The sequence below is a fragment of the Microchirus variegatus genome (genome assembly GCF_963457635.1).
Source record: "Microchirus variegatus genome assembly, chromosome: 11".
In the NCBI taxonomy this organism is placed as follows: Eukaryota; Metazoa; Chordata; class Actinopteri; order Pleuronectiformes; family Soleidae; genus Microchirus; species Microchirus variegatus.
In genome coordinates, this window is record NC_139812.1 from 26,729,246 (window position 1) to 26,745,969 (window position 16,724).

The 16,724-nt window shown below is 44.4% G+C and overlaps 1 protein-coding gene across 2 annotated transcripts in view; it reads right to left on the minus strand.

Moving 5' to 3' along the window:
• kcnma1a (potassium large conductance calcium-activated channel, subfamily M, alpha member 1a) overlaps positions 1-16,724 on the minus strand; it is a gene marked incomplete at both ends in the record, with an annotated part of 217,230 nt that overhangs the window by 74,248 nt on the left and 126,258 nt on the right. For both annotated transcript variants that reach the window (XM_083897754.1, XM_083897755.1), the window contains 7 exons: positions 1,389-1,457; positions 3,279-3,388; positions 3,832-3,987; positions 5,410-5,479; positions 5,579-5,661; positions 9,724-9,829; positions 9,940-10,050. In XM_083897754.1, the coding sequence (XP_083753880.1) occupies positions 1,389-1,457; positions 3,279-3,388; positions 3,832-3,987; positions 5,410-5,479; positions 5,579-5,661; positions 9,724-9,829; positions 9,940-10,050 (705 nt within the window). The remainder of the gene's footprint in view (positions 1-1,388; positions 1,458-3,278; positions 3,389-3,831; positions 3,988-5,409; positions 5,480-5,578; positions 5,662-9,723; positions 9,830-9,939; positions 10,051-16,724) is intronic.

A 16,724-nucleotide genomic window follows, 5' to 3' on the forward strand; every position in this document is an offset into this window, starting at 1 on the left:
TTATAGTTTTAATGCGATTGATTGTGGACCAACTCTACGTTCTAACAGGAAGTTAGCATAAAATCAAGCTAGCCAAGAGGCCATTTGTATCTATTTGTGTTGTCATTTAGCCAGAACAATTCCATAATCCCTATGTCATCCTCTGTAATCTGATATTTTTGAAAACACATTTCTTTTTTCTTTAAACTCTGGAATTTGCTTCATTTACATTTTTAAAACACAGTTTATAGTTTTTATGCGATTGATTGTGGACGAACTGTACGTTCAAACAGGAAGTTAGCATAAAAACCAGCTAGCCAAGAGGCCATTTGTATCTTTTTGTGTTGTAATTCCGTCAGAACAATTCCATAATCCCTATATCATCCTCTGTAATCTCATATTTTTGAAAAACAGCGCTCTTTTTTAAATTTAAACTCTGGAATTTGCTTAATTTAATTAAATTAATACATTTTTAAATAACAGTTTATAGTTTTTATGCGATTGATTGTGGACGAACTGTACGTACAAACAGGAAGTTAGCATAAAAACAAGTTAGCTAAGAGGCCAAATGACTTTCTCTGCGGGGTTTGGTGTGGGAGAGCTAGCGGTTCGTATAGTGACACATATTTAAGTTTCCAGTCACAGAAAAGCTGTTTAACAGTGAGATTAAGCTTCAAATATGCATTTTTAAGATGCAGATTTTATCATGCAAGTCATTATTTAAAGCGGCTAAATCAGAGTCAGTACCTCGTATAAAAAAAAAACCTGAACTATCACTTTAAAGCTGTAGGTTAAGGGAAAATTAATCCTTTTTTTTTTAGCTGCACCATTTAAAAAGTATAACTATTTCCACTATAACTATCTGGAATAATTAAAAATTCACACTAAAATTCAATAGAAAACTTGAAAAATGAAAATGGCGAATGGAGAAAAATGGCGGATGGGATTTGGCAACTGACATTAGTGTAAAACAGTGATAAGATTGTGACGTTAGTAACTGGGAAACAACAGAATTAAATGTTTTGTTATTCATCCGTGAAATAAAAGTTCAAAAAGGAGGATTGTGTGAATGTTATGTGTTCAAATTTGTTCCTGCAAACCTGTTAAATTTAGTAAAAAATAGTCTAATCCATGAGATTTAATGTCCAAAATTGTGTTCATATAACTTGTTATCCTCAGTTTGGAAAGAACTTCAATTCAATTTATATGAGATTGACGTGAAATAATGAATAACATGTAATAGAATTATTCATGTTGTGCCATTTTCATCATCTCGTTAAAGACACAGCCCATAATAACATGCTAGGTAACAGCGTCAGCTGTGATCAGAGCTGCGAAGGAAAGGTTTGAAATCAGTCGCTTGAGCATCGCGGTTACCACGGTTACCGCGATGTCGCGGACATACCCACCTGCTCTCTCTCTGCTCGGACTTGTACTCGATGGCAATGAGCAGCAGCTTCAGCTTCACGTAACACAACCTGTGTGACACACACACACACACACACACATTAGGCAGTGAACACATCACATTTGTTACTTATTACGCGTTCACACCAGGATAGGATTGGTTCGATTCCCTCGGACCAAACCATCTGGACAACGTTATTACCCGAAACGAGAACTAGGATTCTCTTGCAAACGAACCGGGAGCCGCTTTATCAGGCGGACCAGTTTGGGTTGGTTTAGACTGAGGTGGACCAAACCATCTGGACAACATCACGCAGTTCAAACAGCTGCTTGTTTGGACGCACTTTCTGGTTAGGACCAGAGTTCGGATGACCTTTGACTCCTGGCCAAACGAAGCGGACTATCCAAGGAAACAAACTCTGGTCCGTTTAAGGCGGACCAACCTGTGGTTTGGTCCACTTACAAGTAAGTAAGTGAACCAAACCATCTGGACAACATCATTACCCGAAACAAACACTAGGGTTCACTCGCAAACGAACCAAGACGCACTTTTTCAGGTGGGCCAGAGGTCGGATGACCTTTGACACCTGGCCAAACGAAGTGGACTATCCCAGGAAACAAGCTTTGGTCCTTTTAAGGTAGCCCAACCTGCTCAGGTGTGAACGCACCTTTAGATTCACCAGCAGGTACCAAAAATGCCGAATTATTTCACACCTTCATTCGGTTTGGTTCACTTTCACACTGCACTTTTGTAAGTGGACCAAACCATCTGGACAACATCATTACCCGAAACGAGAACTAGGGTTCTCCAGGCGGACCAGAGTTCGGACCACCTTTCACACCTGGACTATCCAAGGAAACAAATTCTAGTCCGTTTAAGGTAGCCCAAATTGTTCTGCCGTGAACGCGCCCTTAGACCCCGAGTGGACCAAACCGTCTGGACAACATCACGCAGTTACAACCCACTTTTTGCTCGGATGACCTTTGACACCTGGCCAAACGAAGCGGACTATCCGAGGAAACAAACTCTGGTCCGTTTAAGGTAGCCCAAACTGTTCTGGTGTGAAGCGCCCTTAGACCCCGAGTGGACCAAACTGTCCGAACAACGTCACGCAGTTAAAACTCATTTGCCGACATTTTCAGGCGGACCAAAGTTCGGAGGACCTTTCACACCTGTACTATCCAGGGAAACAAATTCTAGTCCGTTTAAGTTAGCCCAAATTGTTCTGGTGTGAACGCACCCTTAGACCCTTAGTGGACCAAACCGTCTGGTCAGCGTCAAGCAGTTAAAACTCATTTGGCCACTTTTTGTTCGGGTGACCTTTGACACCTGGCCAAACGAAGCGGACTATACAAGGAAACAAACTCTGGTCCTTTTCAGTTAGCCCAAACTGTTCTCGTGTGAACGCGCCCTTAGACCCTGAGTGGACCAAACCATGTGGACAACGCCACGCAGTTAAAACTCATTTGCCGACATTTTCAGGCGGACCAAAGTTCGGACGACCTTTCACACCTGGACTATCCAAGGAAACAAATTCTAGTCCGTTTAAGTTAGCCCAAATTGTTCTGGTGTGAACGCACCCTTAGACCCTTAGACCCTGAGTGGACCAAACCGTCTGGTCAACTCATTTGGCCACTTTTTGTTCGGGTGACCTTTCACACCTGGCCAAACGAAGCGGACTATACAAGGGAACAAACTCTGGTCCGTTTAAGCTAGCTCAAACTGTTCTGGGCTACATTAACGCGCCCTTAGATTCAGCTTCAGGTCCTAAAACGGCAGCACTAGATTCAACGGGCGAGATAATTCCGTGAAAGGTTCCGAGTTTCATACCAAACCTGAGCTTCCTGAGCCACTGACGGACTCGTCGAGCGGGTACAGAGTAGATACTTACTCACAGATGGTGGGGAAGGAGAGGCCCACAAAGGCACTGGACAAATACTCTGTGTACATCTCATTAGCCACTCCTTCCAGATAATACTTCTGCCATGTGTCCTCCTCGATCTGCAAGCACAGGAAAAAAAGTCAGACGTGAAGGTAAAACTCAGTTTTCCCATAAAAAAAAACATTGGCTCAATGTGGCGCGCAGATGTTTCTCTGGTCATTATAAGCTGATCCATCATCTTTTTTTTCAGATCTTTGATGGAAGCAAACACCTCTTTCACGTCTGAACCGCGGAGAACACTGAGCAGATTCCACATGAGATGTCAAAGTGAAATATACGACGTGCCAGGATGGGAAGCTTTTCCCTGGACAAAGACGTCAAAGGCTTCGCCGGAGAATGTTTCTGCATTTAATGGATCCGGTCCATCTGTCAGCGGTATCCAGTTATGTTAACCTCACCTTCCAATCGCGGAGCAAACCCTTGTGTCATTTACGCAGAAAAAAAAAACGCAGTCTGACTCAGATTAACATCAGCGCGTTCAAATCATTGTCCTCTGCGTTACCTCGATGAAGGACCTCATGGAGAAGAGGTTGGCCAGCATGGTGGACAGGCCCGGAGCCAGGCAGCTCTGGGCAATGAAGCCGGCCTTCAGCTCCGCCAGGCAGATAGCATCGTCGCCCTCCTTCCAGTTCCAGCTCGGAATGTTCAGCAGATGGGCCTTGATCGCACGGGAAGGACACGAGAGAGAGGTCACCGTCGTTTCGCTTCCCCTCGAGGAGAACATCAACAGTTTTTGGGAGCAGAGCGCAAAAAACACGTCTGTTTGCTAAACAAGCAGATTATGTTTCGTCTGAAGTGGCAACAGACAGTTTTTATGTCTTTAGCGGGAAAAAGTGTCGACACGAGCGTTTGATTATAAAACGCCCGTCAGTGACCGAGACAGAAAGACGGAAATGCAAATGTATTTTATCAGCTCAAAACAAACCTATCTTCTCCTAATTTATAGTGAATCTGTGGCAGCAAGCGTTTATTTAAGTGCTGGAATTTTACGAGGTTTCTTGAATGCATCTCAACACACTGACTGGAGATTAGAATATTCAACTACTTGAATAGCGCTTTGTTTTTAAAGATGCAGTGATACGACAGAGTCACAATCTGGTGTTTTAAAAACCCAAAAAAACTGCACTTTCTTTGTATCGTAAATCACATTGTTGTCATATATTTTTGTTTTGTTTTATAATAATATATATAATATAATATATATTAATGTTCATATAACAAACTGAACTCACCAACAACAACAGTACATCTAAAATATTTGCATTGAAAAAAATATTTTGCAGACTGCAAATCATGTTTATGTTTTGAAATCATGTTTTGGCGTCATGTGGCGCCACCTACCGCCGTCTACCAATCATTGCAGTCAGTAGAGTCTCAGCTGCCGAGCAACCACGGGTTGCCAGTTAGGTCAGAAAACTAAACCTAAAAGACCTCGGTATTTTGGGTTGGTGCCATATTTACATATGGCACCTTTAAGCCAAATAAACGTCTATTTCAACTTCTAAAGGTTATTTTAACGGATTAAAGGTCCAGTGGGTAGAATTTGGGGGGGAGGGGCATCTATCAACAGAGTGTAATATAGAATTAAAAATCACATTTTTGTTCCCCAGGAATGAACCATTAAAGTTTGTCTCAGCAAAAAGTTTCTTAGCAGGGCCGACCCAAGCCTTTATGGGGCCCTAAGATGAATTTAATTTGTTCGGGGAGAGCAAATGGTTGATTTTCTACAAAATAAAACCAAATAACTTCAACTCAACACTATTTATATATCTGAATATATCTAAAGATATCCAGATTTATTTAATATATTAAAATATCTTTTTTCTCTCACTATTGGGGGGCCCCTGGTGATCAGGGGCCCCCCAATAGTAGTATATATACATTTCACTCTATCTCGGGGTGAAATGTCTTGAAACTTAAGAGTCCAGTTGCCTAAAGCTAACTGAAATATGCAACTCCACCCCGAGATAGAGCTTAATCCCACACACTGGTCCTTTAAACAGACTATAAAAGGTTAGAAGCAGAGTTCTGGAGTCAAGTGTGTTCCCATATTGGGCCTGTTTTGGTTTATTTATCTTACCTTGTTGTGATACTGGAGCATCTGCGTGATTATTCTGATCTTGGGATGGTAGTTCTTGATCGAGATGACCCTAAAAGACAGAAACCAGGCAGATAATAGTGAATAATGATCTAAATTTGGCAGATTTACACCAAAACTTTTGCAAAATAATAATAACATAACTAAATACCTCATGATGTTGGAGGCGTCTTCGGCGTCGGGATCTGCACAGTATTTATTGGCCAGGATCAAACAGGCATCTGCTGACTCGATCTGCGGAGGAAACAAAGTGTCAAAGAACAACAATTGTTTGTGTTTGCCAGAACAAATTCCTTAACGCTTGAGTAAGTTCGGACATTTTTTGGACCATTCTACAGCCGTAAAATCCAGGCGGAGACGATTATCATGATGCTCGGAAGCGGAAACCTTTTGCGGTCGATTTCCCACCTTTTTATCTTACGTAGCTCCGCCTACAGTACATATTTTTACGGCACTGACGCAAACATCCATCCATCGTCTACCGCTTTATCCTCACTGTTGTAAAAACTTTGAAATAAAATCCAGTCCGATGTTTCCTCTTCTTCGCTTCCTCCTCCAACAACGGTTTTCTCTTCGTCTAAAATAACGCTAGCACTGTCTCGATCTTATAGCCGATCCCTGTACTCGGTAGCAATTCGCATTTCTTGCGAGAACCAGGACTTCGCGAGGCCTCCCGATTCCTAAGACTCCGGAGCGGCGACCCTGATCTTGCGAGGCTAGCTTTCCGCTAACAGACAGTTGGGGGCAGTAGAGACGGCCGCAAATCTCCCCAAAACAGGACATTTATCCATCAGAGCGACTCTGAAGCGGCTAAATTTGGGTCAAAATCCAACATAGAATTAAATTGGGGGGTTCCTAAAGATTCCCACCCCTCACTGTAAAAACTTTGAAAGAATCTAGTCCGATGTTTCCTCTTTTTTGGCTTCCTCGGATGCACGGTTTTCTCTTCTGCTTCTTTTTTGCCGCCTCTTTCACGATAAACGTCTAAAACTGACGCTAGCACTGTCTCGATCTTATAGCCGGTCACTGAACTCGGTAGCAATTTGTGATTCTTGCGAGAACCAGGACTTCGCGAGACCTCTCGATTCCGAGGACTCCGGGTCAGCGACCCGAGTCTTGCGAGGCTAGCTTTCCGCCAACAGACAATAGGGGGCAGTAGAGATAAATCCATTCTGATAGTTCCTCTTCTTTGCTTCCTCGGACGAACGGTTTTCTCTTCTGCTTCTTTTTCGCCGCCTCTTTCACGATAAACGTATAAAATGACGCTAGCACTGTCTCGATCTTATAGCCGATTCCCTGTACTCGGTAGCAATTTGTGTTTCTTGCGAGAACCAGGATTCTGAGGACTCTGGGTCGGCGACCCTGATCTTGCGAGGCTAGCTTTCCGCTAACAGACAGTAGGGGGCAGCAGAGACGGACCCAAATCTCCCCAAAACGAGACATTTGTCCATCAGAACGACTCTGAAGCGGCTAAATTTGGGTCAAAATCCAACATAGAATTAAATGGGGGTTCCTGAAGATTCCCACTCCTCACTGTAAAAGCTTAGAAAAAAATCCCGTCCGATGTTACCTCTTCTTTGCTTCCTCGGACGCACGGTTTTCTCTTCTGCTTCTTTTTCGCCGCCTCTTTCACGATAAACGTCTAAAACTGACGCAAGCACTGTCTCGATCTTATAGCCGGTCACTGAACTCGGTAGCAATTTGTGTTTCTTGCGAGAACCAGGATTCCGAGGACTCCGGGTCGGCGACCCTGATCTTGCGAGGCTAGCGTTCCGCTAACAGACAGTAGGGGGCAGTAGAGACGGACCCAAATCTCCCCAAAACAAGACATTTATCCATCAGAACGACTCTGAAGCGGCTAAATTTGGGTCAAAATCCAACATAGAATTAAATGGGGGTTCCTGAAGATTCCCACTCCTCACTGTAAAAGCTTAGAAAAAAATCCCGTCCGATGTTACCTCTTCTTCGCTTCCTCGGACATTTCTGCTTCTTTTTCGCCGTCTCTTTCACGACAAACGTATAAAATAACGCTAGCACTGTCTTGATCTTATAGCCGGTCCCTGTACTCGGTAGCAATTTGTGTTTCTTGCGAGAACAAGGATTCCGAGGACTCCGAGGCGGCGACCCTGATCTTGCGAGGCTAGCTTTCCGTTAACAGAGAGTAGGGGGCAGTAGAGACGGACCCAAATCTCCCCAAAACAAGACATTTATCCATCAGAATGACTCTGAAGCGGCTAAATTTGGGTCAAAATACAACATAGAATTAAATTGGGGGGGTTTCTAAAGATTCCCACTCCTCACTGTAAAAACTTTGAAAGAATCTAGTCCGATGTTTCCTCTTCTTCGCTTCCTCGGACGAACTGTTTTCTCTTCTGCTTCTTTTTTGCCGCCTCTTTCACGATAAACGTCTAAAACTGACGCTAGCACTGTCTCGATCTTATAGCCGATTCCCTGTACTCGGTAGCAATTTGTGTTTCTTGCGAGAACCAGGATTCCGAGGACTCTGGGTCGGCGACCCTGATCTTGCGAGGCTAGCTTTCCCGCTAACAGACAGTAGGGGGCAGCAGAGACGGACCCAAATCTCCCCAAAACAGGACATTTATCCATCAGAACGACTCTGAAGCGGCTAAATTTGGGTCAAAATCCAACATAGAATTAAATGGGGGTTCCTGAAGATTCCCACTCCTCACTGTAAAAGCTTAGAAAAAAATCCCGTCCGATGTTACCTCTTCTTCGCTTCCTCTGACATTTCTGCTTCTTTTTCGCCGTCTCTTTCACGACAAACGTATAAAATAACGCTAGCACTGTCTCGATCTTACAGCCGATTCCCTGTACTCGGTAGCAAATTGTGTTTCTTGCGAGAACCAGGATTCCGAGGACTCCGGGTCGGCGACCCTGATCTTGCGAGGCTAGCGTTCCGCTAACAGACAGTAGGGGGCAGTAGAGACGGACCCAAATCTCCCCAAAACAAGACATTTATCCATCAGGACGACTCTGAAGCGGCTAAATTTGGGTCAAAATCCAACATAGAATTAAATGGGGGTTCCTGAAGATTCCCACTCCTCACTGTAAAAGCTTAGAAAAAAATCCCGTCCGATGTTACCTCTTCTTCGCTTCCTCGGACGCACGGTTTTCTCTTCTGCTTCTTTTTTGCCGCCTCTTTCGCGATAAATGTCTAAAACTGACGCTAGCACTGTCTCGATCTTATAGCCGATTCCCTGTACTCGGTAGCAATTTGTGTTTCTTGCGAGAACCAGGATTCCGAGGACTCTGGGTCGGCGACCCTGATCTTGCGAGGCTAGCTTTCCCGCTAACAGACAGTAGGGGGCAGCAGAGACGGACCCAAATCTCCCCAAAACAGGACATTTATCCATCAGAACGACTCTGAAGCGGCTAAATTTGGGTCAAAATCCAACATAGAATTAAATGGGGGTTCCTGAAGATTCCCACTCCTCACTGTAAAAGCTTAGAAAAAAATCCCGTCCGATGTTACCTCTTCTTCGCTTCCTCGGACATTTCTGCTTCTTTTTCGCCGTCTCTTTCACGACAAACGTATAAAATAACGCTAGCACTGTCTCGATCTTACAGCCGATTCCCTGTACTCGGTAGCAAATTGTGTTTCTTGCGAGAACCAGGATTCCGAGGACTCCGGGTCGGCGACCCTGATCTTGCGAGGCTAGCGTTCCGCTAACAGACAGTAGGGGGCAGTAGAGACGGACCCAAATCTCCCCAAAACAAGACATTTATCCATCAGGACGACTCTGAAGCGGCTAAATTTGGGTCAAAATCCAACATAGAATTAAATGGGGGTTCCTGAAGATTCCCACTCCTCACTGTAAAAGCTTAGAAAAAAATCCCGTCCGATGTTACCTCTTCTTCGCTTCCTCGGACGCACGGTTTTCTCTTCTGCTTCTTTTTTGCCGCCTCTTTCGCGATAAATGTCTAAAACTGACGCTAGCACTGTCTCGATCTTATAGCCGGTCCCTGAACTCGGTAGCAATTTGTGTTTCTTGCAAGAACCAGGATTCCGAGGACTCTGGGTCGGCGACCCTGATCTTGCGAGGCTAGCTTTCCGCTAACAGACAGTAGGGGGCAGTAGAGACGGACCCAAATCTCCCCAAAACAAGACATTTATCCATCAGAACGACTCTGAAGCGGCTAAATTTGGGTCAAAATCCAACATAGAATTAAATTCGGGGGGTTCCTAAAGCTTCCCACCAATATTAGACACCCATATAACCTGTTTTATGCCTAAAAAGGTGGTTAAAACTTCACTTGGACAACAGTAGTCTTTACCTTCACTCGGGCCAGATCGTGAGGGTTGAGAACAGATCCCTGGTAGAACTCCACTTGCGTAAAGTGGCGTTTGAACAAGGCTTCCAGCTCAAGATTAGGGGAGATACTAGCAAACACACACACACACACACACAGAGATAAAGAAGACGTCAGGTCAAATGTTGCGTCGCGTCGAGCGCTAAGCTACATGTGGAAAGTGCGGGAGGGTCGACTTACTTATGGAGAAAAACAATTTCAACATTGACATCATCCCTGTCCTTGTGTAGGAAGTCTTTGAGGAAGTTGGAGACACTCTCGAGGGTAATATGACCACAGACCACAATATGCCTGCGAGGAAGGAAGCAAGGAAGCAAGGAAGGGAAGTAAAGGAAAGGAAAGGAGGGGGGGGAAGGAAAATCATCTTGAGTGGGCGACATTAATCACTGCAGACACTGGCATTTCTCCCAGAGATAATCAGTTAAACCAAAGCACTCTAACTCAAATATAGACCGCTATATACACGTCAAAGAAATGTTGTTTCAAAGCGCGCGGGTAAGTGAATTATATCTTTTTTGCCATATAAGTGAATATTTTACCCCCCCATGTCACGAAAGTGGTTAAACTCTGCAAGACAAGTGCAATCAAACACTCAACCCTGAGCCACTTTAGAAAATCAGATCCAATCACAGAGGCCACAGTGGTCGCTCCGTCATCCTCATTGCGTCCCCTCGGCCAAACCACCGCCCAAACCCCCCCCGTCTCCGTGAGCCCAATGGATGTTGACAAAGACATGTACATCAATATGCTTGCACTTTTTTTTTACACAGAACATTACTTAGGACGTTCAAAGTGATGTGAAAGGGCCTGTGGTCGACACACAAACTCTAAACAGGACCTCAGATTCTTTTGACAGATCCTTGGCAGGACTCGGGCCGAGCCGTTTTTTTCAGCGCCGTGATTACAGCAGCAGGGAAATACCACGGCACGGATTAGTGCGCTTTTTTTTTTTTTTGAAGTTGACCCCGTTTGTCCTCCGATTGCACCGAAGGCAAGAAAACGATCAAGGGTTAGATTAACGGGTTTTGGTGCAGCTGTGACGCGCTTCACATTAAGGTTTCTAACGAGACCGAAGGCTTCGCTTTACCGTACGCTCCGCGTTAGATGCGGAACAGACGGCGGCTTTATCTGGAAGTTCCTGTCCACAGTTTTTTTGACGGATCAATCCGAATTTCATTGTGTGACGGGTAACTGATCGAACCCAAATATGCTCCAATTACATTTAATGCTAACAATCTACAATTTAAATCTCTTACAGTGAGCAAAATTTATCGGATTTGGACAAAATTTGGTACGCGTGTGCAGGAATGGACTCGCTACCATTGTACTAAATTTCATTGGGATCTGACCTGGATTTAAGATGTGGGGTCAAATTTGGGGTAAATGCAATACAGTTCAGTCCCATTGAACATGAGTGACAATGTTCACTCATGTTTGTGTGAGATGGTAAAAGCTATACAAAGGTAAAGTTCTATACAGATCCACAAGGTTTTTTCTAGATCATTGGTTCTCAAAGTGCGGCCCGGGGGCCAATGGGGGCCCGCAGAAACATTTCTGGCGGCCCCCGCAGTGAATTACAGTTGATAGTTTTAATCCAGGAGCGACTAAGCTTGTTAAATGTGTATTGGACATTACTGGATACAGACCAATAAGTGTAAATAAACATTCTGGGTATTTACCTGGTTTCTATATGGTGAATTTTAGTGTATTATTGGGTTATAAGCTGGTAATAAGCAGGTAGCTACAGCCCCCAATTACTAGCTATTTATGTTAGCTATTTATGTTATCTATTAGCTACTTGTGGGAACAAAACCCCATTAACCATCCCCATTACACAGTATCTCACAGATTAGGAACTAATCCCGAGAATTTAGGACCCTCTGCTGGTAACATGTCACCAGTGTAATCCAGCCCTGGTCTGATATTGTCCTGGATTAATGTGGACACTCTAAATTACCCTCTGGACCCCGTAAAAGCAATCTGTGCCGCGACAAACGGCCTCATCCACTGTTTACGCCAGGAGACGATCGAAGCGAGTCGTTCCCCCCCGAGCGTCTCGGCGCTGGACGGCCGAGCGGGTATGAGGTTACTCTGCCGGAATTATAGAAGAGAGAGAAGTCACATTTATTCACGGTCTAACGTCTTATCGTCAGACGGGATTTGTTATGACAGGTTTTCCCTCAGTCCTATTATCGTGGCGTTACACTCAAAAAAAGGGAAGTTCTGGCTAACGTGGACGTCGACCGTTACGGGTCGACGTCCACGGAGCGTTAGCGGAGTCTGACTCTGTCTGACGGGTTTGAAAAGAAACAGAGACACTTTCGTTTTTTTTTTTTGAGAACCGCAGCTCGGATCGTCCGAGCGTCTCGGGCGGAAAGCGAAGCGGACTTGGCGGAAGCGAGGGCAACGCGTCGGAGCTCGCGGACGTCGCGGGTCGTAGCGACGCTCCTCGCAGATGTCGTTGCTCTTTGAGGAGAATCTAACGAGCGGGACGTAATTGTCGCGCGGCCGGCCAACAGTCGAGCAAACGGGAAGCGCGCGGTCGTACGAGCTTGACGAGCTGAGATGTCTGCGGGCAGCCGGCAGCGTCTGGCACGCACGCGGGCGTCTCTCGTTTCGCCAGACTGAAAAAACATCAGTCATGTTTTTCCTCTCCTCGGCCGAATCCAGATGCCCTTCTTCTCCGAGCACGAGCGCTCATTAAGTTTATTATTTGGCTCGTGCGGCTTTAAAAAAAGTTTGATTACGGAACCGGAGGGATTTGTGCCGCGACCTTGAGCGACGACCGGCGCGGATATCGCGTCTTTTAAACAACTCGGCGGTTAATAAAACATAATAAGCCGGCGCGTTTACTTCGCCTCGCTCTGTCCCCGGACTTGAAAAAGATTTCCATAAACATGGAATTTTTTTAAAGGAAAGGAAATAATAAATGACTCTAAACGCTGTCAGGCCTGTAGGTGGCGCCGTTATGCTGCACCAAAAACAAAGAGGACGATGCGGAGCATGATGTGCATTAAGTAAAAACTCCCAACACAAGACGTAGAAAAGCACGGCGACGAAAGCGGTGAAATCGAAACGCAAGAGCAAGAGGCGGAGCTACGACATCATCGTTTTTCCCAAAGAAAAAAAAATTGGTCGTACAGACAAAAAGTCAAGGGTTAGAATTAAAAAAAAATTTGCCAATTATCAAAAACTTGTTTTTACGTGTACTGGCCCTTTAACTATCAGGCCTGTAGGTGGCGCTGTTATGCTACACCAAAAACAGAGAGGAAGATGTAGAGCATGATGTGCATTAAGCTAATCCAATCAATTGATCTATACCAATATAATATATAAATATAATATAATAGTGCTGTCAAACGCTAACGCGTAAACGGCGTCAACGTTAGCGCATGACGCGGTTCCATGACGACTGACCAGAAAAAGACGCGCGTGACGTCATGTTTAAGTCTTGTTTAGTCTGTAAAGTAACGCTAAACTTTAAAAACAGAGGCACACGTACGCAGTACACAGGTATTCTAATGTTATTTGTTAGCGCTGCTCTTTTCCTTTCATAAACAAACCGCTCCAGTTCCACTGTAGGCGCTCTAACGGCTCTAAAAGGAGCTAAAGCAGCTAACAGAGCTAGCCTGTAAATGCGCGTTAACCTTTTGCACAGCACTATAATATAATAATATACATAAATACCAATATATTAGCTAATTCCTTTTTTTTTCGGCGATCCGACGAAATAATTTGATTTTAAGCCAGAAAATGTTCCCGCGAAATGATGTTTCAACTTAATAGACGTCATTAAATTTGAACTTCCTCTACCGTAAATCCTGTCCACAAAGAGAGACAGCCGATTTAATCCCGGGATAATTGTCTGGCTGCAAAAGAGGAAAAGGAATAACGCAGATGAGTCGTCGCAGTTTGACCGCCGACCAGAATAATCAGGCTGGCACGAGCGACTCAGGTTTGGTCACGCCGGCTGAGCGCTGGGTATTAAGTGTTGTTTACGAGTTATTTATGAGCATTTAGGGAAAATGAGCAGTAACCGCGGCAACGAACGAATGTCAGGGAGACGGGGTCGTTAGCATGTGTGGCTCAGGTTTGAGGTTATACAAATATACAAAAATAAAGGTTTCTGGTCAGGATTGATAAGTTCTAAGCAATTGAATAACAAGAAAAACTTCCCAAATATAGATAGTACACATAGTTTCAAGGTCGTAGATTTGCGTTTTTCTCAACACAAGAAAACCAAACCTGACAACGACGACAAACGGATATTACACAGCATGCATTTACACGTGCGCAGCATGCAGTCATGATGAACAAACACACAAAAAGGGCTCAAACATCAGCAACAGTTTAATACTGCTCTAATCCTTACGTCTGTGATGTCACTTCCTGTAAGAATCGCATGATCGCAAACTTAAATTCTGATAAAAAACACCTTAAATAACAACTGTGATGACACACAATCACAAATGTTTCCTCACGTACTTCTAGTAGAACAACTTCAATATTTAATGTGTTCTAAAAAATAAAATTTGGGGTCGGCATTAGCGCTAGGTGAGGTAATTGGCACAGATGTAGCAATGTGGCTATGCTCTGCTAATATTTGCTTTAAATTAGCATTAAATTACCCATAATGATCCACATAAACGCACCAATTTCTAAAGGAACTTCCATCTTCCATCATAAAACGCTATGATTAAGTGAAACTTCGGGAAGCTAAAGCTAAGAGTACAAGCTAAAGCTAAAGTATATCGTACAGTTTATCTCGGAAGTCGGAAGTTGGGAAATGGGAAAGACGTCATTATGCTTATGTTCCATTTTCCACAAAACTTCACAAGTCAGTGGTCGTAAATGTTAGCGTTACAGCTAGGTTTGCTACTAGCAAGCTAATCTAGTCCATTTAGCGATATTTAGTACATAAAAACAACATAGCTATATGTCCATGAAGTAGTAGCCAGTTGTACAGTAATGCTGTGTTCACACCGGACGCAATTTGTCGCGTCACTTTTGCGCAAACTGTTTCTAAACTGCTAGCCTCATTTAGCAAGCACACGCTCGTGTCCTGGTTGTGCGATAACACTTCGAGAGCGACACCGCTCGCTTCCCAAGGTGTATGTCGGAGTTCAGCCAGGGTTGAAGCTGTTGTCTCTGTGCCAGGCCCTCGATCCGCTAAAGTCGACGCTAATGGAAACCATGAATGTATAATGGAAACCGCAGAGCCCCCCGCCCCCCCCCCCCGAGAGCGGGGGGCGCCAACAGAGTGCAACAGTTGTCATTATTGCGTCCGCGAACTCGGGCCGAGAGCTGTCACTGCGCTCACGCTTGTACGCTACGCTGCACAGGGTACTGTAAGCAACGCTAGCATCAAACAGAACGTCGGTATGGATCCAATGAGACGCTCTCACTTCCAAACAGCCTCCGAGGCCCGTTTCACATGACAGAAGCCGGGCGGAGACGCAGCGAGCGAGGGTCGCGTTAGAAACACTCTATGACCTCATGTGTTTGTTGAGCGCTGTGATCAGTTGGACACGTGCAATCTCCTAATCTCATTTCCACGATTTGCGTGTGATGACAGCTGCTAAACAATAGCGCACTCAATCCCAGCGTCCGGACCGAAAAACCCACACGACAAACAATGTTTACGCTACGCTTCGGGTCCAATCCACGTGAACGCCAAACATCTACGTGATTATTCGCGACGTCTCTACTCCGATGTGTGTTTGACGCTGCACTTTGGGAGTCAAGACTGGTTTAGCTAGCTAGCTTTTGCTTTTAGCTATTCGGGATGGCACGGTATCACCTTTGTTTGTGTCCAATGACGATATCACAAACATACAGTCATTTTAAATCTTTCAAACTAACAAATATTCTGCTGCTATAGAGAAGAAACAAACAGACGAAACCATGACTTTCTTCTCGTTTACTTCCAGAGCTAGCTAGCTGGATTTTGGCTAACTTTTCGTCTTCGATGACTTCAAGAGCTAGCTAGCTGGCTTCTGGCTAACTTTCGTCTTTGTTTACTTCCAGAGCTAGCTAGCTTGATTTTGGCTAACTTTCTACTCTGTTTACTTCCAGAGCTAGCTAGCTGGCTTTTGGCCAACATTCTTCTTAGTTTACTTCCAGAGCTAGCTAGCTGTCTTTTGGCTAACTTTCTTCTTCGTTTACTTCCAGAGCTAGATACCTGGCTTTTGGCTAAATTTCTTCTTCGGTTACTTTCAGAACTAGCTAGCTGGATTTTGGCTAACTTTCTTCTTCGTTTACTTCCAGAGCTAGCTTGCTGGCTTTTGGCTAACTTTCTTCTTTGGTGACTTCGAGAGCTAGCTAGCTGGCTTCTGGCTAACTTTTGTCTTTGTTTACTTCCAGAGCTAGCTAGCTGGATTGTGGCTAACGTTCTTCTTTGTTTACTTCTAGAGCTAGCTAGCTGGCTTTTGGCTAACTTTCTTCGTCGTTTACTTCCAGAGCTAGCTAGCTGGCTTTTGGTTAAGTTTCTTCTCCGTTTACTTCCAGCGCTAGTTAGCTGGCTTTAGGCTAACGTCACGCTAGTTGCTACATTTAGCAATCACCTGCCTACCAACTGTGTTTCATTGACAGGAAAATGTATTGACCTACCAAAATTGTGTATTTTGTGGATGCTATGTCGCTAATTTACTGCCCGTATTGCTCTCTTCATTGGTTTAACAGAGGCAGTGAGCAGCGCTAGCATTGTCCTTTCAGTAAAATTACATTCATAATAATTCCTTCATTAAATCAGGACAGGAGAGTGTGTGGTTTCTACAGAGACGAGTTTAAATCGAAAACGTTGCGCAACTCTGTTTTTGTCATGCAACAATTATTAAAAGTGTCAAGCAACGGAGCTTAAATCAGGCTTAAGGGGGAAAAAATGAAGGGTTTCTCTCAACAACCATCTCAGTCTGGGCCGAGATCGCTGCAGCCAAACATAACATTTCATCCATCTTATCCCAATG